This window comes from Dermacentor variabilis, chromosome 6 (assembly GCF_050947875.1).
Source record: "Dermacentor variabilis isolate Ectoservices chromosome 6, ASM5094787v1, whole genome shotgun sequence".
Taxonomy (NCBI): domain Eukaryota; kingdom Metazoa; phylum Arthropoda; class Arachnida; order Ixodida; family Ixodidae; genus Dermacentor; species Dermacentor variabilis.
Window position 1 is genome coordinate 54,528,953 of NC_134573.1, and position 24,690 is coordinate 54,553,642.

A 24,690-nucleotide genomic window follows, 5' to 3' on the forward strand; every position below is an offset into this window, starting at 1 on the left:
TTTCTAGATGCCATTGTGCTGCGCCATGGTGCACCTCCTGTACTGTTAAGCGACCGCGGCAAGACTTTCATGTCAACAATGCTAGCAGAAGTACTCGGAGCTTGTGGCACAGTTCATAAGACAACATCCGCATATCACCCACAAACAAATGGCTTAACCGAGCGATTTCATCGCACACTAATAGATATGATATCCATGTATATCGGGCCAAACCACGACAACTGGGACAAACTTTTACCTTTCGTGACTTTTGCTCACAACACCGCTATCCAACGAACTACGGGATACTCACCTTTCTACCTAGTTTACGGCCGTTCCCCGACATTCACCATCGACGCCGCTTTCTTCAATGCCCCAGCTAACACCTCGGCCAGTATACCCGAACAGTTCGTCTCGAGACTTGAGGAATGCCGTCATCGTGCTCGCTTCAACACAGAAGTCAGTCAGCTAGACCGCAAGCAACGTTACGACATCTCTCGTCGCGACGTCTCCTTTCGTCCTGGAGAGGAAGTGCTCCTTTGGACGCCCATTCGTACACCCGGTTTGTGCGAGAAGTTTGAATCCCGCTTTCTTGGACCTTATATTATTAACGAACAAACATCCCCCGTGAACTATCGCGTTACTCCCGTAGACGTTTCTTCCGACCATCGTTGTCGTGGTTCGGAGATCGTTCACGTTTCGCGCCTAAAACGATTCGTTCGGCGTTCCCCTCCTGGCTAAGTCACGGCCTGGCTGGCCGCTTGCGCGTGCGGGGAAATTAGTGTGAGCATTATTCATACGCTTCATATTCTCACCTGTACATACTCATCATCACCGTTTTGGACCCTGGTGGTGGGGCTCTCACTCGAGAGAATAAAGAAGAGACTGGCTGCCTAAACCTCGTCTCACAATATATATATATATATATATATATATATATATATATATATATATATATATTATACGATCCCGTCGAAGTTGGCAATGATATAATGGCCATGGGATTGAAACCATTCAAATTAATTCACCGTGGACACGACAGCCGCTTTTGCTCACTGAGAATGCAAATATTCCATGAATGAGCGCCATTCTTACGCATATAAATTCATAGCCTAAAGATTATGCGGATCCCACGCACTGTGCGAATCGATGTAAGCCAAGCTATCTGTGTTGTTTGTTTTGAATGACGTTATCTAGCGGTAATGCTGACTGCGAAGTATGATTTCTTCAGCGTATAGTGCAATACCAGAGCAGTTTATCGATGGCAAAAGTTACCTTGCTTGCACTACTGCTCTTTGTCGGCGTAGTACACAACATACATCGAGCGATGTTTGCTTGGGGCGTTGTTGTGCGCAATCGTTTGTAACCTGTGATAGGGTTTAGTATTGTCATTGCTTCACATGGCATATTGCATCGAGGCAGATGTGTTGGCAGAATTATGGTGCCAAATTATGTGCCACGTGCCAAAATGCTATTGGATGATGAGGCACGCCGTAGTGGCGTACTCCAGATTAACTTTGATAGCCTGGTGTTATTTAACGTGCTCCGAAATCAAAGTGCACGACTGTTTTTTGCATTTCGCTCCCGTTGAAATCTGGCTCCTCCGGCAGAGATCGAACCCGCGACCTCGTGCAATGCCATAGCCGTCAAGCTACCGCGGCGGGCACGTAAGTGTTGATTTGACGTGCGACCACTTCAGCAGTCTTAGCGATACCCTACGGTAGTTAATTGCGGCTGTGCGTCGGCACGCGCTGTGTCAGTTGTCCACTTGACAAATTTGCATGGTGTTTAATATTTAGAAATAGCAGAAACGTACAGTACCGTGCCTTCAGTTTGCCCGCAACCGCTGTCGTGTCTATAGTAGTAAAGTTTCGTTATCTTCTCTCGTCGTCTTTTATCTATCCCGTCCTTCCCCACTGTATGAAAACAGCGAGCGAAGAATGGCAAGGGTGTTAGTCACTCGTTTCGCGAATGCCCCTGTTCTACCCATTCTCCACCTCTTCTCCCTGCCCCCTCTCTACCATTCTGTATACCTCTCTTCAGGACTTGCATGTTAGGATAAGGGTAAGCGTTGCACTTTCTGCATTGACTTGTGCGGGGGGTCACGAATAATAACAGCTCTCAAGAGGCTAATGTGACGTCGCCCAGGGAGCTTCAGAGTGCACTATGTACATGCGACGCGATGCAAAAGTCCAAACGAGTTTCTTGCGCCGCCCTTCCTCTTTTCCATGCTCTTTCCATGTATATGTACGCTCTGAATCTTCCCCCGACACGGCGTGAGACAGTAACAGCACCAGTGGGAAATTCGAAGGAAGAAGCATAGAAAGCTTAACTTTAAAAAAGTTGTCTTTATTTGTTGGCGTACAGTGGCGTGTCGTCGTGGCGTCATCACGTCCTTTGCGGAATTTCTAAGTGGTGAAAGCCAACTGGCCAACTTAACTGCCCACTAGACTTTCTGCCGTCAGGAGCAACCTTATCCTGTTGCCAAGGCACGAACGGTCTATCCAGTTTACTGCAGAACTACAAGACTATTGTTTAGCCTGTTCATTATTTGCGCCCTCCATAGCTATACCGTGGAGGTACTTCCTTTTTACTACACTGCATTAATAAGTGAACTTGTTTTCGAATTATATTCTCTAATAATTTTGTATTCTTGCGCAATTTCATAAGATAGCGCTCTTTCGCTATTGAATCCGTGACAACATACTGGATATTAGAAACACATGCAGGCGCGTCTTGAGTTGATCGATAACATTGGTACAGTAGTTGGACGCTAAAAAAAAGGTAACCCTCCTCCCCTCCCCCCCCCCCAGAAAGAAATTGCTTACAGTTGTTTTTAATATTAGCTGAAACATAGTTCTCGTGCTAAAAAGGGCCCCCAAGAGCGCACAGCGGCGCCGACAAACGAGAAATTCAAGAGCTAAACACTTTCCAATTACTGGTATTTACCAAACCAGCACTTCGTGGTTCAATGTAGCCCTGTAGTCCAGGGGCCAGTTCCACCACGGCTGCTGTGTCGTAGCTCATATTTCATCTCAACTATAATTGTCAAAATATCACAGTATTTTTTCTTTATATCTTAACATTAGACAGCCAAAATACATGCATCGAAACCCTCATCCTAGTACTTCAGTACTATTCCTTATAACGTACATGTCCACGCTGATTCATATGTTATAAAATACTCAAAATATATTCAATGCTTTCCCCAAGGCAGTTATTTTTATTCCTTATGATGCCAGAAAACCGAGCCTGTTGCCACCAACGCTCAGAAACCTAATCGGAAGCGCACACAATGTTTTCGCACACCTTGTGTGATGTACGGTAGAGCTCAGGTGCTTCTTGTGTAATGTAGGAGAATCGGTTATAAAGGCAGAAATGCACAGTTGCCAGTGGGGCACATGTGCTTAAGCTCATGAAGTTGATTTGCGCCAACCTGTCCAAGCTTTCACACTTGCTTTATAAGAAGCCAACAGCACCACCAATATGCCGGCTGCTTTTAACTGCACCGAACTGTCTCTGCAATTTATGGTTCCCGAAGGATTTGCATTGATCTAGTTTCTATTAAAAGAACCTGGCATGATGACGTTATTATTATTATTTTCCGCGGTGTCTAGGCGCGGAGTGCAAGAATAAAATTAAAAAAGAAAAATTCCACAGCAGGTCTCGTAAAAGGCCAAAAAATGGCGCAGCCGAGCATTTTATGCTAGAGTTATTGTACGATGCAGTAACTGTTTTACGCCGAGGACACTGAAGCACCCCATTTCACGCGACAGCGCCGCTTTCACACATCCGATATGACTTGCGACTCCAATTGTACACGTGACGCAAGTGCGAATGAAGTCTGTAACAAATAGTGAGAGCGAGAGAGAATGCTACATTTACACGATGGATCGAGGCCTGCTTGAAGAAGCGGCTAATAAAGGAACTACAAGTGTGGCTCACTATAAAATTTCAAATTAAACATTTAAGTTCGGTGTTTTAAGCCCCAGAGCCACAATCTGATCATATATCAGGACATTAATAAAGGGAAAATCAGACATCCACCCGTTCGTAGCAGTAGCTACGAAGGAAACTCATACGGATTCCTCGAAAGAAAAGCCTCAGAGTTGAAGCAAAATTCGTCCTGGTCCGGGACTCTAACCCGGGACCACCGCCTTTCCGGGGCAGCCGCTCTACCATCTGAGCTAACCATGCGGCTAGCAGATGGCCGGGCGAAGTCGAATTTGTCGACAACACGAAGCAAATACATGTTTGACGTAGTAGTTCTGCGGAAATCTGCAAGGTGGACAGAAGTAATTAATAAAGGGAAAATCAGACATCCACTCGTTCGTAGCAATTGCTACGAAGGAAACCCGGATAGGCGGTGGTCCCGGGTTCGAATTCCGGACCAGCATGAATTTTTCTTCAACTCTGAGGCTTTTCTTTCGAGGAACCCGTATGGGTTTCCTTTGTAGCAATTGCTACGAACGGGTGGATCTCAGATTTTCCCTTCATTAATTACTTCTCTCCACCTTGCGGGTTTCCGCAGAAATACTACGTCAAACATATATCAAGACACGTCGTAGGGCGGAACTACGGATCAATTTCGACCGCAGAGATCATTCCTCCAATACACGAGTCCTTTCTTGCATTTAGCCCCCTTCAAATGCGGCCTCCATGGCCAGGAATCAAAGCCGTGAGCTCGATCGTGCTTAGAAGCACACCATATCCAATAAGCCATCGCGGCGGGCCGCGGTGGAATTAAAGCCTCACACGCGAAGCTCCATGGTAAGTTCATTGTGTCTATGACTTTACCGCGTGGCCGGTCCTCATTCTCGAACGACGTCATCTTCTAATTGGCAAGTACTTTTCCAAGAATGCTTTGCTGCGATATACAGCAACGAACTACACACACCTTGTAAGCAGTGGCGTAGCCCAAAAATATTTGTCGGGGGGAGGGGGGGACAGTGGCACGCACGTGAGAGCTGACGAGGAGGGCGAGAGAGGGATGGGGTAAGGCCGGGCAGGCTGCATGCTAACGCAAAGCACTAGCAGTCACGACGGAACACTGCGAGAAAGTGGCACGCGACGCACACGTCACACGTTTCAGAGAACCACTTAGGCACGAGATACGGACGAGTGCGATCGTGGCTTAACAGCGTTTAAGATCATTGGGAAGCGGCGCTGTAAGAAAGGTTCGATGTCCACCGTGGGTCGCACATCATAGTATTATTCGCAGACTTCGTTCACTTTGGAGGTGCGTAACAGAAAATTCGAGGTGTGCCGAGTGTACGCGATCGGGGCAAGTTTATAAGGGATATGAGGTACAAGAAAGTTGCCTTGATAAACGAGAGCGCGCAATGTTGCCCGTGACGAACGCCCGCGCGGCTGCAGTGGAAACGTCAATGTTTTTTTTTACATTCTAGCATGCCATCGCATATTAGAGAGTTGGAGTCACTAAGTTGTGGCCTAGTTTATTCCCCTTAGCCTTTCGGCACGCGATGTTGAACACATGGTTATCCACTTTGCTCTTTCATAGAGCACCGCTTGCAGACATGTTCGCCGTCGTTCTGGCCTGCGTGAGCGTTCAGGAGGAATGAATGAGTAATGACCAGGCATACCTCCAAATGGCAGGTGCACAAGTTCAACATTCTGCCAGCTACTTGCTGTCTCGTTGCACTGGGCACAATGGACCGTCTCTCATTCCTGCCACTGTGCTAACTTACATATGCCAGAGGCATCGTGCAGCTATACAGATTTTATAGCCAGCTGGTCCACTCAGGTAAAGAGAACCATGTCTTTATTACATCACAATGCAGTGCGGCTCACATATCTAGAGACGCCGGGAGGCCAGCTGCAGATTGCATGAACGTTCGCAGTAGCTGCTGGGCTGCGAGCCTGCTTGTTTCGCAGTGCATCACGCTAGCGCACATGACAATGCGTGGTATGGGTGGGCGAATGCTGAATGATACATTTCTAATCGAATCAAGAAAAAGAAAGCCAAATATCGAATCGAATATCAGAATATTTAACACAAATCTCTGCGCTTCCAAATTTTGTCCCTTAATTACACGGTGCGCATGCTCAGGAGGCTAATCACATTACTTATAAGAATGCTAGCTATCACTAATTTGTGTACCTATGAATTGAGAGACATATTCTGCTGAACTCTTAAAGGGAACACCAAACTAGTACGCCTGTACTGATGACTCAGTTCGTATACTAATTTCGTATACTAATGTATGGAAATTCTTTTTATCAATGAAATCTGTTTCTCCCTCTGAAGCTGAACAAATGGCAAAGTTCGTCTAAATAACAATGGCATAGTTGACCATACTGTGCTTAATGGAAATCTGATATTGCTTAGAAAATATTGCTTGCCAGTTTTCTTGCAGAAAACAGGAGGGTTCTTTTTTTCTTTTTTTTCATCTGTATGGCAGGTGGTCATGTGGGTTATTTTTAGCTCGGTATAAGGCCAATCTGCACGACAGACAAAAGCGGGGGGGGGGGGGGCATTACGTCACTCGATCGGCATCACTCCGCACATGTCGACCGTGGTCGGCGCCGACGGTAGAGTTCTCAAATCAGGAGACCCACCGCAGTTTAGTGCGATGTGTCCCATTCCCCCCCCCCCCCCCCCACTCCCTTTTCGGGCGCATTCATCGGCTGTCTGTAAATCTGTCTGCACCCGCGGGGTCAGCGCACTGTCAAAAGTTATTTCCAAACCCGTCATAAATTCATAGCTAGCCTTGCCTCAAAGCTAGGAAGAGGCCGTCGCGCACCTACACACGAATGGCGTTAGGAGCGATGGGCCAACGCACGGTATTTCGCAAGGATGGCCGCGAACCTCCAACTGACGGTCATCCCGCGCACCCGCTTTTGTTGGCGAGGCAGTTTTGTAGGCTTCCCGAGGGTCGCGTGACCGCTGTGAATAGACTTGCGTTGATTTGGTAACCGTTGCTTTGGTAGCAGACACCCGACGAAGCAGCTCCAAATAAGCCTATACTGGGCTAGACTGCGGCCAATGGTGTGGCCGATGCGATAACGGCTCCCAAACCGTCGCGAATGTTCCTGTAGGTGGATCGTCAGTGATCGGGCAAGAAATGACGCGTAAGGGTTAGATGATGGCCGTTGAAGCTGCGTTCGGGTTCGCCGTCCGCGGTCGACCAGCTGGCAACTACCGCGAGCACGCATGCCAAGCTCGCCTGCGTGCTCGAGTTTCGGTACGCATACACACACATGTACGTACGTTTATATATATATATATATATATATATATATATATATATATATATAATATACACACACACGCGCGCGCACACACACACACACATACAGGGCGTTTCAGCTAACTTTAGCCGATAAATACGCCCATGCGCACCAAGACGAGCCCAAATGCCGGTTGCTCACTTAGTAGCGTGTCACGCTATATTTTGTATTTTGCTTAATTCCGTAATTAGTCCCGATTAATTAACCAACTTCTGAAGCAACGAAGCTAGGAAAAAAACTCAAATTAGAAAGTTAATAATAATAATATTTGGGGTTTTACGTGCCAAAACCACTTTCTGATTATGAGGCACGCCGTAGTGGAGGACTCCGGAAATTTTGACCACCTGGGGTTCTTTAACGTGCACCTAAATCTAAGCACACGGGTGTTTTCGCATTTCGCCCCCATCGAAATGCGGCCGCCGTGGCCGGGATTCGATCCCGCGACCTCGTGCTCAGCAGCCCAACACCATAGCCACTGAGCAACCACGGCGGGTCAAATTAGAAAGTTGCAGAACAGTGTCAACAAGTTCCAGTCACTCACGGCTGTGGGTAGTTTCAATTCATGCAGAACTACTTCACAGATCTGTGATGATCATGTAAATCGGTAGCACACAAAATTTTCCACCAAAAACCAGGTACACTGAACTCGCATATTCGATGACATCAGCATCAAATATGCAAGATTCTGGTGGCTAATCAGACCGTTCTTTGCATTTGCTTCGATCGGTATCGTCAACCTGAGTGAACTTGTACCGACTGAGATCGTGTGACGTGGGAACACTGCACGCGTCAAGGCACCGACCACAGCAGGGTCATTCACCGAAGGCACCAATATGCAAAAAAAATCAAATATTCTATATTTGATCAGCAAATAGAATTATTCAAACATTCATGCTCGATTCGAAATAGAATGTTTGCATACCTCCAATGCATAGTCCTGTTGCAACATTAGCCTGTAATTTTTTCCCAAGATGGTGACCAAACTGGTGGACTGACCACTGTGGACATAGTATGGCTCACACAGCATCACCACTCCACAATGGTTCAGAAACACGCTTACCACTGAAAGCACACCACAAGGCTTTTATTGAGGTGATGTCTATATGTACAGCAGGTGAGAGCAAAGAGAAAGCAATGTTTCTAGCCATGGGGAGAGGAGGAAATGCTGTGCATAGGCCGGAGACATAAAGGGCTGGGCAACAGCACTGCTCAGTAGCGACTGGCGCCACCGCCCCTCCCGCGCATGTGGCTCAAAGGTGGCAGGCCGAAGCCCGTCGGCCTTGGTGCAGTGGGGCCCAGACTGCTCTTGCGATACTCGTTCATCCGTGGACCACCACTGCCACCAGGACCGCCACCTCCGAAGGAACCGCCCATGCCGTAGGAGCCCTTCCGGTCATCTCCACCAGGTGAATAGGAATCCTGGGAAAGATAAACAACAGGAACATGCGGCAACTTGTCCTCGTCTAATCCTGAAAAAGAACGATGCACGGTCCCCTTCCATGATATCCCTATACTGATTGTCTTCATCTTCGTTTCTCCTTGTGTCATTGTTTTGTTGTGCTGCACTTTTCCATTATATCGACCATCACAGGACCAAAGAAACTGATCAAGTTATTCGGTGGGTTGAATTAAACAAGATACAGAAAAAAACGACAAAACACAATTGATTCATTTGGCAGTATTGCCCGGTTCTAATGCACCCCCACATCAAATGCGTCCTTTCTATGTGTCCAAAGTTGAAAACTAATGCACAAATGACATCAAAGCTCCCAAACTAAGGATAAATCTAACACACACCCAATCTTTTAGCAAAAGAAACTGTTTAGAATGACGGCGGGTTTTCTGATGGCAGCTTCACTGCAGGGTTTTTAAATTAAGCTTTGCCGCAATACATCCGTGTCATACGGCAAAGCATACGATCGTTGCGACGGCTGTTTAGGTATCGTGTCCGATTGCCCCACCAGGCAATTTACCACCCGATTCCCCCCCCCCCCCAAAAAAATAAGGCGCACATTAGAATAGGGTAAATCGCAACGAAACACTCGTAATCCACAGCTAATGCTTTAAAATCTTCCTAGGGCAGGTAGGACATACGCGTTTTCTACAAGAGATGACGTGTTTAATGCAATCAGTCTTCGAGGCTCTGCTAGGAAAGACGCTGCCACTAAAGGGGTCGCTATTGGGGTCAGGCACATGCGTGCTGACTGGACAAATTAAATTACACAGCAAAGGCCAATTTTATGATCAAAATAACAAAGATTTCGTTCCACAGAAATGCGTGGGCATTGGCTGAAACCTTCTGCCAGGATCGAATAAACCAAAACATTAAATTATCCAGGCCCACATTAACAGAAGTCTACTCTGCGTTTGTACAGCTCTCAGACACAAGTTCAAGGTTATGTATTCAAGGACTTTCAAGACCTTGCGAAAGTTTTTTCAAGGGAGCAGAGTGGCATGCCACGTAGCAATTTTTTACTATCACATTTCTAGAACACTATACGTACACTTACACAGTCACTGAGCGATAATTCGGGCACTGATAATCTGGACAGCTTCGCGATACCACTAATGGCCTCACAGACTTGATGTGTAAGGACGACCGATATTTCTGACAACCACCCGCTCTACATTTAATTAACCAGACTCCGTCCACGGCTATAGCGTATGCCGACTCAGCTGCCATTATCTCCTCTGGCAACTTCGACGAGGCATTAAGTATGACCTCATAGATCACATGCTAGATGGTAATCCCTGAGGCCTTGCCTTGGTCGCAGTACTCAGCCTCAGAGATTTAACTGCAAATGCCAATCTTGGAGACTTTGCCTGAATTGTGAGGTGGCATCAACATTGTGATCCATCATATCCTATTCTGGCACCAATGTGCATGGCCTGCTCTTGTTCATTCAATTTGCCTTCTGGATAGAGTTCCGACATTATGCGTTGTTTCATTTAGTACTGGCTCCAAGAAGTCTTTCTCATGAAGTTATCGACAGTTCGTGTCAAATGGTACCAACAGTGTCCTCGCAGTCCCACTCTGAATTAGAATCGAGTTGCAGTCCGAATGAGCCCGGCTCTGCAACTGAAGAGCCTGAACTGCTGCGTACCACAAAGAGCTTAAATGTGGACATCATTGATAACCTGCTAGACTGTGGTGTGCTAATTCCTGCCGCCGTTACATTTGAAGACTTCACAGACATTGACAGTGCGGTGTCGTCGTGCGCAAACTGAACAATGATAAAACGATTGAGCAAGTTCCCCCACTGTCAAAGTGCAACTCCGACTCGGAAGATGATGTGTCGTGTACTCCGGAGCCTGCACATGCGGATCTGTGCTGCGCAGGGTGCGTGGATCAAAGGAGAATGTCGCGAAGGTACGCATGTGACGCAGGCAGGTGCGACGGATAACGTTTTAACGCAACAGTATTAAGGAGCCCGTGTTACAGAAAATTCGGCATCGGCATCCCGCGACCGGTGTTGTTTCGGCAAAAATTTGCGAACCACACATACCCAGGCCTCCCATGTGACGCAAAGAATAGACTGAACTAATCGAATTTCTCAAGCAAAGCGCCAGCCAAGGGAAGCCGCTACCGCCGAGAATCGAGAACAGGAAGCGCAAGCCAAGCGCCGGTGGAGGCAAGCTAACCTCCAGTTTCGAGAAGAGGAGGCTGAGCAGAGACGTCAATGCAGAGAGATTCTTCCCAAGCAGGGTGTGATGGACGGTTCAAGAGACAATTCCTTGACCGTGAGTGCGGCCACAGCTGCAAGGTGCGCGACACACTGCAGTTTGACCACAAGCTCATGCAACTAGAGTGTGCACCATCCGGAACTCAAGCTCGAATCTAGGAAAACGATGACAATGGGACAAAATACTTATGAAAATCACGCTAAGCACGAGCTCAAACTTGAGAAGACAACCACCAGCTTCGCTGTTTGGAAAGCTTTAACTGCGTGGAAGTGGCTTTATTTTTTCTTTTTAGTGTATCATTGTTTCTAAAATAGCAAGTTTGCTGGGTCCACGCTGATACACCATAGAAGGCAGATCACGAAATCTATCTTGGACTGTATTACTAATAAAATTCACGGGTTTTCAAGGGAGAAGTAGAATACCACGACTTTCAAGGCCCTTGAAAACATACTTTTGAATTTCAAGGGTTTTCGAGGGCCTGTATGCACCCTGCTACTTTACAATCAATGCACTCTGCCAGTTAGTACCACAGTACAGCCGAAATACAGTGGATCTTTTCAGGGGATATCAGTAAGCTGCTGCTCGCAACTTGTCAGTGCCACTCTGTTAATCGCAGGTGCTACAGTCAACGGCCGATTTTTCTGACCCTCTAGGGAACGTAAAAACGTCCGAAAATTCAGGCAGTCCGAAAAAATGAATGCATGCAAAAAACATTTTTTTTCTTTTTTTTTTCTCGTATCTAGAGGTAAAGGGCGAAGTACCAGGCTTCCGAAACCCTGCCAAAGCATCAGTAAAGCGGCCATAAAAAGAGGCGTTCAAAAACTGTAGCCGACTGCCGGTTTATAATGTACAGTCAACCGCAAAAGTTTACGAGACGCAGGATCTGCCAAGAAGGTGAGTTCTCGCGAAGCGTGGTCACACTGCCTCGAATTAAATGTTCCAGCATGTAGCAGCCTTCGCAACCTACACAGAGATTCATTAAATACGAAGTGTCATACCTTAACAGTGAAGGAATTTACATTTGAATGGGAAACCACATCCTGTAAACTTTTGCTGTTGACTGTACATGTGCATAATCGGGCAGCCGGTGTTACTTCTGCAGTGGCTTGAAGAACTTGTCGATTGTTGTGTGGACGGCTTTCCGGTTGCATGCGATCACATTCGCCTCGATCTGAGCAAGGGTCATGTCAGCAGTGTACATCGATGAAAGAGTCAATAGTGCTCGCATCAACTTGGAGCTTGTAGGCGGCGCAGGCATTGGCTCCTCATTTTCAACATCCGAGTCTTCTGAATCCCCCACAACCTGACAGACTATTTCCTCGTCAGTCAGTTCTGCACAGAAGTCGAGCTCGTTGTCATCGTCAACAAACTGCTCAAAAGTTATTTCTGCGGGTATGGAAACCCCAGCAGAGCGAAGCCGATGCCGAACTCCTTGCTCACATCAGCCTACGATCGGCTGCTCACGACTTGCTTAATAACGGCGGCTTTCTTCTCCATCGTTAACCGACGTTACTGCTTTCCGCGCTTCGATGCCATCGGCGAGGACGACGAAGACGGAGGGGGGGGGCCATCGAAGGCAAGCGAAATCCTCATGTTGCGAACAGTGGAGTTTGCTGACAAGCGTCGAAGCACCTAGGCTTAGCGTTGCAGAACACACTTGACACAACAGCATAACCCCACACCACGCTAGCCAAAACGTGGCCTGCGCAAACAAGCGAAATGGCGCCGCTCCGGAAACTCCGCCGAAGGCGGAAGTGCGCCGATAAACATAGCCAGCGTGGCCAGACCAAATCGGTGTGTGATGGCTAGATTCGGCTAGTTGTGGTTCAAAGCGGTGATATCCTTCAGCTGCAAGTCGATTTCCTTCGCAAGGGCGCTGCGCGAGGAGTCAAAGGACCTTCCGTCGCATCAAAAAGTCTGGAAAATTGGATGGCGGGGGGTTCGAGCGTCCGAAATTTCAGATGTCCTTATACATTTATTCTATGGGGCTCGTGGCGGTGCCGCGAAGACGTCCGAAATATCAGGCATGTCCGAAAATTTGGGTGTCCGAAAATTCAGTCGTTGACTGTATTAGTGAATTTTGGGTAGCAACAAGTTGCTCTAACTGTAAGGGTGCACGCAGATCTTTTATTGGGCGGGTATACCAGGCGCCGTATCTGCTCGATTCTAACGCCCCTTCGATTGTAATGTGTGTGGATCACGCACATTACATTTCTCTCTTGTAAATGATTGCATGACAAAAAAAAAAAGGAAAAAACTGCCATCAATTGTAAGACCCACCCGATTGTCGCGACCTAAAAGAGGAAAGCCCTTTACAGTACCATACACCTCAATCTTTCATACAGAAATACAGCTTTCTCTCATCTGGAAAAAAAACATTTACTCCAAATGCACTAAAGTTGCAACGAATAAAAGAAGTCACAGTTTGGCCTGAAAGGCGAAGCACTGACTGCGCTTGCAAATTAGTAGACAGCTATACGAACTAAGGTTTTTTTTGGCCATATAAACTTGTAAACATTCGCTAACAAACTACATAATAATTTGTTGATACTGTCACGTGGTGGTGACGTTGAATAACACAGTAGCAATACAGTCCCCGACCGATTTTCCAGACTCCGAAAATTCGGACATGCCCGATTATTCGGTCAGCTTCGCGGCACCGCCATTCTCCCCATAGACCATAATGTATAACAACTGCCGAAAGTTCGGACACCTTGCAACCTGTCGCCTGATTTTTCGGACACTCCTTGAGCCAAATCGATCGAGGGCATCATGCACTGACTCTGACCGGCGCATAGTTCAACTTGCTGAATGCCATTTTTGTTTTGAACGGAGCCTCCTTGCTTGCCCACGAAGTGGCGCTACTGGAAATCCCCGCTCATCATCATCCTTTCTGCCTGGTTCGATAGAGAGGCCATACAGCTGTTCCGGTTTCAGCTTAGTAAGCCATGTCAAGACAATCTAGCAGCTGATTTGCTTCTTTGCGCACGATGCTGCGAGCAGACCACGTTTTTCGTTTGTGCGACTGGTGTCGGCACGGTGGTGTTTGCTTTGTGGGCTGTGCCGAGGTTCCGGTGATCCAACGCGGCGTACGGAAACATCACGTCAAGTGTTTAATGGCACCGACAGTGCCCGCACAGATGGCGCTGGGGAATGCCGGCAAGCGGATGCCGGGAGGCCTAAGATGTGTCGCCTTCCTATGTGCTCCCTACTGACGCGGAAAATGTTCTGCCGAGACCTGCACAGTAGTTGCATTGCGATTCCGGACACAGTCTCATTTGACAGTTTCACAGGTGCTGACACTGCTGTACTGACATGCGCAGAACTCGACGACGGCGAGATCATTCGGTTTCTGCTGCACCGTCGGACGATGACTCCGTGTCGGAAGATGACGCACCATGTGCTACGCTGCCGTCGCATGCGGAGCGTGCACAAGCAGTGACTGTGCTTTCAGCCACCTGTACGACCGTACGACCCTCTCCTAGATTCAGGCTTATCTAATTGCGCGTAAACGGAACAGCATGCAACGGCGCACTCACGATTTCTTCAAGCCTACTGCCGAGCCCGAATAAATGCGTGGAAATAAAGATAAAATTTTTTTTTTCTTAATCTGCTTTTTCGGACACCTGTTTATTCGGAGATTTTCGCAGTCCCCGCGAGGTCCGAATAAATGGTCGGCGACTGTACTGTGAAGGACAAAACTAACTTTTATTAGGCGAACCTGTGCCCACAAAAACAGGCTACACTTATAGCACAACGACAGAGGTAAACACGGTCGGCGATCGTCGAAAATCTCATCAGCGGGTTAAGCGCGTCGGCTTTTATACATCAGTCGTCGAATGTTCCAGAGTAATCGCTGGGATCCGCGTGCCTTCCACAAAGTTCTACATCATTCGCGTCACGGACACATGCGATCAGATTACACAAGGTTCGATCCCAAACAGCAGATGGAAGCATCGATAACATTCCAGAAACTTCCGATACATGCAGGTGCGTCCTGAGCTGTGCGATAACATTTGTTAGGCGGTGAAACGTGTCGCCCGATATAGACAAACAAGTACAGCTGTCAATACATTCCCATTACGTACGTTTTTCTAGCGCCAACGTTCGAATTCGAGAACACAAAAACGACCCAATAGAGTTAGCTCATTTTTTTACCGGTTCATACGTTCCCGGAAAATGCGATTTCTCGGCACCAATGTTCGGTATGTCTCAAAATTGCGAATGTATGATACGTTTCCCGGACGCTAGATTCCATGTAAACAAGAAAATGCGTGAGGAAGTATGCGATCGAGAACAGTACAATCAAACCTCGATATATGGAACACAGATATGTTGAATTATTGCATATATTGAACGCTTTCTGTATCACCTGGAAAATCGCATGTATTTTTAATTTCTAATTTTGTACGGGGTTAGACATAACACGGATATATCGAACTCTGCCAACCCAGACCATCTGCGCTCTGCTGACAGGTGGCAAGCTTTCTTGCAACACCCTCAAAGATAGCGATGGCACGATGGGCATTCCCAACTGCTGTGCACTATAGCTGCATACATCGATGGCGCCATCTCAACGTACAGTAAAAGCTCATTAATTCGAATTCCGCAGGGATGCTATGAAAATTCAAATTATACAAAATTCAAACTAATGAAAGTCAGAAAAAAATCACTCGGTTAAGGCGCGTATATAGTCTGACGTGGTGCGCACACGCTACATCACGCTGGCGTGAACGTTTATACTTCAAAGCACTGGAGCAGCCAACGTGACCGCACACGGTCCGACGCGCCTGACGTCGAGATGGCTTTTGCTCCATCCGCGCGTTCGTCGCGCTGACTGGGGCGGAGAAAAAAAAAAGTCACAGACTCGCGCGAAAAGCGAAGCATTGATTGCGATAGAGAATTAGTAGATAGCTATACGAAGTAAGGATAATAGTTTTATCGACCGTATAAACTTGTAAGAATTCGCTTACTAAATAAATTAACAAGCACCGTGTCACGCACGCACAGGTAAGCATGAACGCATCTCGCTCGATGACCGCGAAAACTCGCTGAAAAACGCTGGAGTGAGGACACGCAACCGTAGCAGCGAGCGAATTGACGTTCGTACAGCTCTCGCTTCAACGCAAACGAAACATAGAAAGCACATCGCATATGAAGCTACCGGCACTACGCGCACTCTGCACACATCGCAGATCGCTTTGAAGATGAGGCCCACGTGGGCGCGCACTTTGGCCACGTCGCAGATTGCTTTCAAGATGCAGCGCCCGCATGGCCGCGCTGTAGGCAGCAGCTGCCGCAGATCGTCCTCCCATCCCTCCCTCGCCTCAGCCCCCTGCTTCGTGCGCGACAAGAGAGGGCGTGCTCCACCCCACCTTCCCCTCTTGCACACGCGAGATTGAGCCGCGTTCGCCGGCTCACCCTCGCACGCTCGTACACAAAGAACACGACGTGCGGCGACGGATCGAAAAAGCCAAGCTGCGCGACCCGCACGGCAACGCCAGCGTGCTGCCGCGCACTAGCACCCTCCCCATCCACGATGATGCGGAGTTTGAATTATCAGTGGCAGTGCGAATTTCAGTGTGAATAAGCGGGATGTGTTACATATTGCTTTCAATACATTGTTGGACAGACCGCGGTGGCTACTTCGAATTATGCGAAATTTCAAATTAATGAGTAGTGAATTAACGAACTTTTAGTGTAGCAGTGTACACATGAGGCGGCTTGGCTAGTTGGACGTCAACGACGCATCGCAATTGTCGCACTGACTCCTCCTCGGTGCCGTGCTCTGCACGTGCCACACCTTGCGAGGACTGGCGGTTTGCATCCACAAAGGCGTGCGACAGTACACGCTCACTGGGCTCACTCATAGACGCCTTGGCAGATGCCTTAGCAGACGCCAGTTAATACTTTGTTATTGACAGTGTTTCAAAATGCTTCGATTGACGGATGTGGCGATTGCAGCAGAGATAGCGGCCAAACAAAGATGCTGCCGAGGTTGATCCTGCAAGCGCTGATATTGCCCCACTCCCGACTTCAACTGGGGCTGTAGCTGCCTTGGCCCTTCTAGGCGCTACGCAATAGAGGGCACCGGCCTATCACTTGTGGATTCTTTAGAGTATGTTGAGGACTCAGTGTTTAAGCACACGGCTGCCAATAAGAAGCAGGCTACACTGCTGCAGGACTTTCAGCCAAATAAATAAATACTTTGTGTGAAGCTTCAAGTGAGTATTTACTGCGCTGCGATTGGGGCGCGATCGGGGATCATTATTCGGAGTGCACGATTGGTTGTGCCATGCACGATGGGCCTAGACCACACGACTTCGTGGCTAACGAAGTTAGTGCGGCTTAGGCCAACTGCACACTGCGTTACCGAATGCGCACTCCAAACAACGATCCTCAACTGCACCCTCGGTTCATTGATTCATTTGCAGAAGATCTCGATGCATTTTTTACGTGATTTTACATATTGAATAATGGCTATATTGAACTATTTCGCCACCACCACGCTGCTCAATATACAGTCAACGACTGAATTTTCGGACGCCCAAATTTTCGGACATGCCTGATATTTCGGACGTCTTCGCGGCACCGCCACGAGCCCCATAGAATCAATGTATAAGGACATCTGAAGTTTCGGACACTCGAACCCCCCGCCGTCCAATTTTCCGGACTTTTTGACGCGACGGAAGCTCCTTTGGCTCCTCGCGCAGCGCCCTTGCGAAGAAAATCGACTTGCAGCCGAAGCATATCACTGCTTTGAACCACAACTAGCCGAATCTAGCCGTCACACACCGATTTGGTCTGGCCACGCTGGCTATGTTTATCGGCGCACTTCCGCCTCCGGCGGAGTTTCCGGAGCGGCGCCATTTCGTTTGTTTACGCCAGCCGCGTTTTGGCTAGCGTGGTGTGTGGTTGTGCTGTTCAAGTGTGCTCTGCGACGCTAGGCCTAGGTGCTTCGACGCTCGTCAGCGAGCACCACTGTTCGCAACTTGAGGATTTCACTTGCCTTCGATGGCCCCCACTCCGTCTTCGTCGTCCTCGCCGATGGCATCGAAGCGCAGAAAGCAGTACCGTCGGTTAACGATGGAGAAGCTGCCATTATTAAGCAAGTCGTGAGCGGCCGATCCCAAGCTGGCGTGAGCAAGGAGTTCGGCGTCAATGGACGACGTGATCAACGACCTCCGCTCTGCTGGGGTTTCCATACCCACGGAAATAACTTTCGAACAGTTTGTTGACGCTGACAACGAGCTCGACTTCTGCGCGGAACTGACTGACGAGGAAATAGTCCGTCAGGTTGTAAGGGATTCAGAAGACTCCGATGTTGAAAATGAGGAGCCAGTGCCTGCGCCGACTACGAGCGCAGAGTTGACGCGTGCACTGTTGACTCGTTCATCGGTGTACAGTGCTGACGAGACCCTTGCTCAGATCGAGGCGAATATGATCGCATGCAACTGGAACGCCGTCCAAACAACAATCAACAAGTTCTTTAAGCCAATGCAGCAATAACACCGGCCGCCCGACAATGCACATGTACATAATAAACCGGCAGTCGGCTGCATACAGTTTTTGAACGCCTGTTTTTATAGCCACTTCACTGATGCTTTGGCAGGGTTTCGGAAGCCTGGTACTTCGCCCTTTACCTCAAGATCCGATAAAAAAAGAAAGTGAATTTTTTTTTTTTTTTTTGCATGCATTCATTTTTTCGGACTGCCTGAATTTTCGGACGTTTTTACGTTCCCTAGAGGGTCCGAAAAATCAGTCGTTGACTGTATTGAGGTTCGACTTGTGGGGATGCGCAACTCTGACGCGTCCCCTGACATCTTGTTTTCCCGCATAGCTCCTGCAGTGCGGCTTCGCCGCGTGGCCTGGTGCCCGCGGCAGTCGGAGTGGTACAACCGCAGTGCGAGAGATGGTGCGAGTGTTGCGCTGCTACACCCCGGGGTTACTTGGGTGCGGGTAAGACAAGGCGCTCTCTCTTTGGCAGCGGGACAGCAAGCAGCTCAGACGTGCCGCGCATTCGCCGATCCAAGCTTCTGCGAGACTGTCTCGCGTGGCCGCCTTCGAACGCGCCACTGTTCGCGTGACCGTACACGCGAACGACCAGGCGTTGGGATCCAGCATGGGGTGAACATATTCACTCGCTATCCGGTCACGGTGAGTCGGACTTCTAGATTTGTCGCGCGCCCATCGGCATGTTTTGTGGATAGCAACTCGGCTAGCAGGCATTGATCTATGAAAGGTGCAATAAATGCCCTTGTGATTGTTTGCACTACTGTGTTGTCGTTCCTTTGTCCCAAGAGCGCGCGGAGGAGAACCCCACAGACTGTATATAGCTACCCACCATGGCAGCTTCACCGCAACACTCACCCACCCGTCTCACGTGAGAATGCCTCTGCACACTCAGTTTCTCATTTCAGCACCAGCAAATCTTCACCGGTGTCGTTGCACATGGCATTCACAGCTATTACCGCCAGTCCTATTCCGATAAGCATCTTCGCCTACCTGTTTCACAGCACATGGTGCCGTCGCAAGCACAGCGCATGCTTTTAATAGGCGATAACTGAAACACACCACCTTTCCTTGCTGCAGACTGCGATCACATGCATTTTTCGGCCTCTAGGTCCTATGTGAACAAGAAAAGGCGCAAGGCGCGCAATTGAGAACTATATATAGCTACCCGTCTCATGTGAAAACGACGGTGGCCACTGTTTCTGGCCCCGGTACTAGCAAATCAAATCTCCGCCCAAGCTGGCGGAGATTGATGCCCACATGCAGCGCGATGTGGGCATCACATTTCGCTTTGGCAGCATTCGGCGTCGCTCACCTACTCGATTTCGTTTTGGTTTCCTGTCACCCCCTTAAAAGAACCCACAACAGAAAACCAAAACGAGTCTCGGGCCGGCGCAGCACCACCAGCTCGATGCTTGTCGGCATCTCGTGCCACAATGATCCGCACAATGCTTCCCATTACGTAGATGTCAACAATAGTTAAGTCTGTCATATGTTTTAGTTACTTCGGATCGTATGTTTTCCAAGCTAGTGCTTTTCTTCTCGTGGTTTTACGCGGGTACAAGCAAACATGAGCACGTTTCACACGAGGACCACGGAAACTCGCTATCAGAACGCTGGGGTGAGGAAGTGCGAGCAGGAGCAAGCGAATTGAACTTTGTGCTTCCTCTCGCTTCAACGTGAACTAAGCAATGAGAACACAGTGTGGTGCTCCTAGACGCATAGACTCTGTCCTCACGGCAGATTGCTTTGAAGATGGTGGCTGCGCGGCCGCGCCATTCGCAGCATCCGCCGGAGTAGATCTGCTCTGCTGTTTGCGCCAGTCCCACACTCAAGTTTCGCGAACTGTGAAGGCCTGTCATGCGGCTCGATTTCCATCCGTCTCCACCAACATGATCGCTCTCCTTTTAATTGTGGCATCGTGATGAACTGGGCGGGTCTTCGCAGTCGGAACTTCCATGCTAATAGAGGAAACGCATAAAATTGGAAGACAGATGGTGAACTAACCTAAGCACAAGTACCGCAGCAAGTGGAGGAAGCTACGGCAGCTAGGCTCGAAGCGCGTACCAGGCAGCCATATTGAAATGCCAATGGCGATATGGTAACACAGATTTAGGTCGCACTCAATTCTAACGTGCACACAATTTTTGGAGCGGTTTAAGTAACTATGATACAGCCATTATGTAATGCCCCCAACACCGGTGCGCTTAAGGAAAAGAAACTACAACTGTCACAAGGTAAACCAAATGCTCCAGTTCAGCTACTGAGATTTCTTGCAGTTTTGTATAATATGATAAAGGTTTATACAAGTTCAATTAGTGAATCTGCAGCAGGTAATCTGTACATAAAGGCCATACACCAGAGGAAACGGCACTCCTTATGTTTCCTCTCTTGTTCCTGAGTGGGAATATTTAGAGAAACTACGAAAAACCAAAGCAAGCAAAAGGTTTGTGCACTCTCAGGAACTGACTGCCAGCTATGGATTCTGTTTAGCCGTGTCCGTTGCCACCCGTCAACTGACACCTGTCCTGTTGACACTGTGCACTAGCCGAGTGCCTTTCTCACGGAAACTGTATAGACAGTGGGGCACAGAGGGGCACAGCTGTACTGGGGCCACTCACAACTCCTCCGCCGTATGGTCCCCTTTTGCCAGCAAAGCCGTCCCCCATGCCTCCCTGGTAGCTGGAGCCACTTTCACGGAAGGGTGGTGGGGAGCTGTCCATGTAGGGCCCCGACTGCATGCTGCGTGAAGTGCCCGTGGGTGTGCTGCCGCCCCCATACGGCGGTGGGGAGGGACCAACCTGCCGCCAAGAGAGCGAGACAAACATGAGAAAAAAAAAGAGGGGGGGAGAGAGGAATCAGCTACAGACAAAGTACTTAAGCTTAAGCGGGTACGGTTTGACGAGGTTTTACTGTACATGCGCTAACCATAATTCCCGTGGAAGCAGAACGACTGCAGCACCAGACGTCCCTAGAGCAATCCCTGCAGGAAGTCCTACGGCAGGCAGTACACGCTGCACTACTCACATTGTACCGCTGGCTCTGCCTGAGCTGCTGCAGGCTCTTCTGCAGGTCCATGTCCTGGAGGTTCCGTGCAACGGCCTTGAACTCCTCGTCATGGTAGCCGCCCGAGTCCTGCGGCCCTGTCATGTTCAGCAGCCGCTGCTGCAGCTGGATCATGGTCTCCAAGGTGGCAGCCACGGATGATGGATCGGGCATTTCCGAGCCCCCGCCACCTCTGGGACCGCGACGTTCACCGTAGTCCTCGAGCATGCCAGCCTGCAGTGGCAGCAGAAATACTCGCATCAACCGACAGCGGTCCACCTTTGCTGATTGCAAGTTCAATGGGAGAAAAGCTGTACGTGTGGATTTGGGAGAGTTGAACACTCATATGGTAATTTGTGACAGCACGCTCATAAAGCTACCGAACTTAGCCGAATCTAGGCCAGAATCTATTCTAAGCCAAAAAGAAAAAAAATGCTTTCCTCGAATGTGGGCAGAATAAAAAAGCGAGGATAGTGGTCACAAAATGAAAACAGCACTTAATGAACGTGAACATCCCGAGCTCATTCTATATTGTCGCAGCTAGCCTTGTCGCTACCTTTCTTATCGCTGTGATCTTCTTGTTACGGCCCACGCAAGAAGCGTCTCCCGCTGCCCCCTCCAACGATGGACATTTCTCTCGTCGATGCCAAAGCCACGCCCGGCTTGAGAGTTTGACGATGCCTCTGCGGCTAGCACAACTTTTCGTTTGAAAGCGGTACTGTAGTGGTATCGCCTGCTTGGTGCCAGTACGATAATGCCTCACGCCGATACGACACAGGTTGTAATGGCGACGTCACTCAATTACTTCAGTTGGCAACTGGCCCGGCTAGTAGTGGCTGCGATACTGACTTTTCTAGATTGCGTTAGCTATGCACCATATTTATCGATTACTGTTAGAAACTGGAACATTTCTTTAAAATCTTCGATTCTAAGCCGACCTTAGAGTTTGGCATATGATCATATATGAAAAAAGAAACTATCAGCCCAGATTAAAATAATACAGCAAAAAAACCAAAGGGTCACCCACAAAGCACCAGCAAACTATAACACCATTGAACTTCGCAACAACGAAATCGGCAGAGAATGCAAAATTCGCTGTCGTGAGAATTTCACTGCTGCGAAATGACAGTACTGACAGGAAATGCATCGCAGAATGAAATGCAACTGTTAAAATTCGGCTAGCCTACAGCGCAAAAGCGATTACCTACCTCTCATATCCTCTGGCTGGCGACACAATCACTTTTGTGTATCCCTGTGGCTTTGCCAAGATTACATTGATAGTACAGTCGAACACTCGATATAACGAAGTTGTACTTGAAAGGAACAACCTCGTTAGACAAATTTAATTAATCCGAGATTTTAAAGTTTAATCGGTAGAAATACGCTCACAAATTCCCAAAATATTCCTGGTGGATAATACCTCGTCAGTAATCACTCCTGAACAAATCGCAAGCAGGTCGGACCACAATAGCGCAGTTACGAGCTCGACTGCACGTGGCGCACAGTGCACTGAGAGCTGTGCATCGGTGTGGCTCACCGCATCTGAGATTAGCGAGCGGCGTCGCGTGGTGCCGTAAATCGTAGATGCCATAGCTGACTGCGCCTACTGCCCCCTCAGCAGCTATCGGCTGGCGCCCTCAGTTTAAAAATGTCGCAGTTTTGCCAAAAAGGGAAGAAGCGTTCATTCCGCTAACAAATTATTTGACATAGAATAGTGGTTCTCTCAGCAGTATAAACTTGCTACCATTTGTTTAGTATCTAAATTAACAAGCATGATGCCAGACGTGCACAGGATAACACGAAAACATCTCATTTGATGACTGCAAACACTCACTGTCAAGGCAGCAGCAGCGAGCAAATTCACAACTAAGTGTTGAGAACATAGCACACTCAAAGCTATCAGCCCTTGGCGCACCTGTACTCCGTTGCATACACAGTAGTCAACATTTTGTAAGCTATGCAAGAAGTTCGGTCAAGAAACGTTATCATCCCACGTGTTCCGTCTATGCTTTGCTGTTCCATCCATACTTCGTTGCGCACAAACAGCGTACGCTCACGCGAGCACACACGTGAGGCTAGCTATTTTAGTGCAAAGCTTTGAGCACATTTTAGAACCTGGTAGCCTTGCAAGTGTAGGCAATATAGTCACCGACCAATAAATCGGACACCAATAATCCAGACATGCTCGCTAATTCGGACAGGTTCGCGGCACCGCCAATGGCCCCACAGACTTGACGTGTAAAGACGACCAATATTTTGGACAGCCGCCACCTCTACATTCGATTATCCACACTCAGTCTGTGGGTGTTGCATTCGCGAACTCTACCGCCATTATCTCCTCTGGCAAACTCAACGATACATTAAGTATGGCCTCGGAGATTACACACCACATAGTAATCTCTGAGGCCTTGCATTGACCACCACTCTGTGCCTCTGAGATTTACCGTATTCACTCGCATAATGATCGCACCCCTGAATTTTGTCGTCAAAATTCGATTTTTTTTATTTCCCGTTTAATGATCGCACCCCGAACTTGCCGCAGCGATATGTCGTGCGCCAATCTAGCTAATATTGATCGCGCTTACTATCTGTCGAATGCTACGCGAACGACTCTTCAAGACAAACCAAGCGGTCTGCATGCACCAAACATTCTTAAGTAGATGCCTCACTTCATTACTTTCATCACTTCCCGCACTTCCATGACTAAAAAAAAAAGCTGCAACCAAACTTGCCTTTATTATGTGTAGGCTTTATAATGGTTGTGGCCGACAACAAAAAAGGCGCCTTTCGATTCTTCTCGTCTGCACTCGTGGGCACGCAACAAATCGCGAGCGGCAACAATAGTAGCCACGTTTACACTGATAGGTTAGAAGTGTACCCTATTCATACGCCGGCGCTTGTAACACAGCTAAATATATTCGCGCGCCCTTAGCGGAAACGAGCCGTATTAGGATAGTAGTGAAGACAGATGCCGGAGTTTCCGCAGCATGCCGGCCATGTGTTTCTATGTCACTGGCAGCTAAGCGCGGCCATCTGTTTCTGTCCCCTCAAAGTGGACATGGTTATGTTATTGCCGCAAACTTACTGATATTAACGATATTATTCATTACTGATACGGAAGAAACTGTTTCAATGCACGTAATGTACTCACGAGAAGGAAAAAAAAATCGCGTTCGGCTTGCTCCGCCGGCCGCCATTTTTGTTTTGGTGTCCCACAGC

General features: G+C 48.4%; 1 protein-coding gene across 2 annotated transcripts in view; it reads right to left on the reverse strand.

Moving 5' to 3' along the window:
* Positions 1-8,298: 8,298 nt before the first annotated feature.
* The window catches only part of LOC142584794 (uncharacterized), a 76,002-nt gene continuing 59,610 nt past the window's right edge, over positions 8,299-24,690 (reverse strand). For both annotated transcript variants that reach the window (XM_075695064.1, XM_075695062.1), the window contains exons 12-14: positions 21,454-21,705; positions 21,048-21,227; positions 8,299-8,649 (exon numbers count right to left, since the gene is read on the reverse strand). In XM_075695064.1, coding sequence (XP_075551179.1) covers positions 8,440-8,649; positions 21,048-21,227; positions 21,454-21,705 — 642 coding nt within the window. In that variant the 3' untranslated portion in view covers positions 8,299-8,439. The remainder of the gene's footprint in view (positions 8,650-21,047; positions 21,228-21,453; positions 21,706-24,690) is intronic.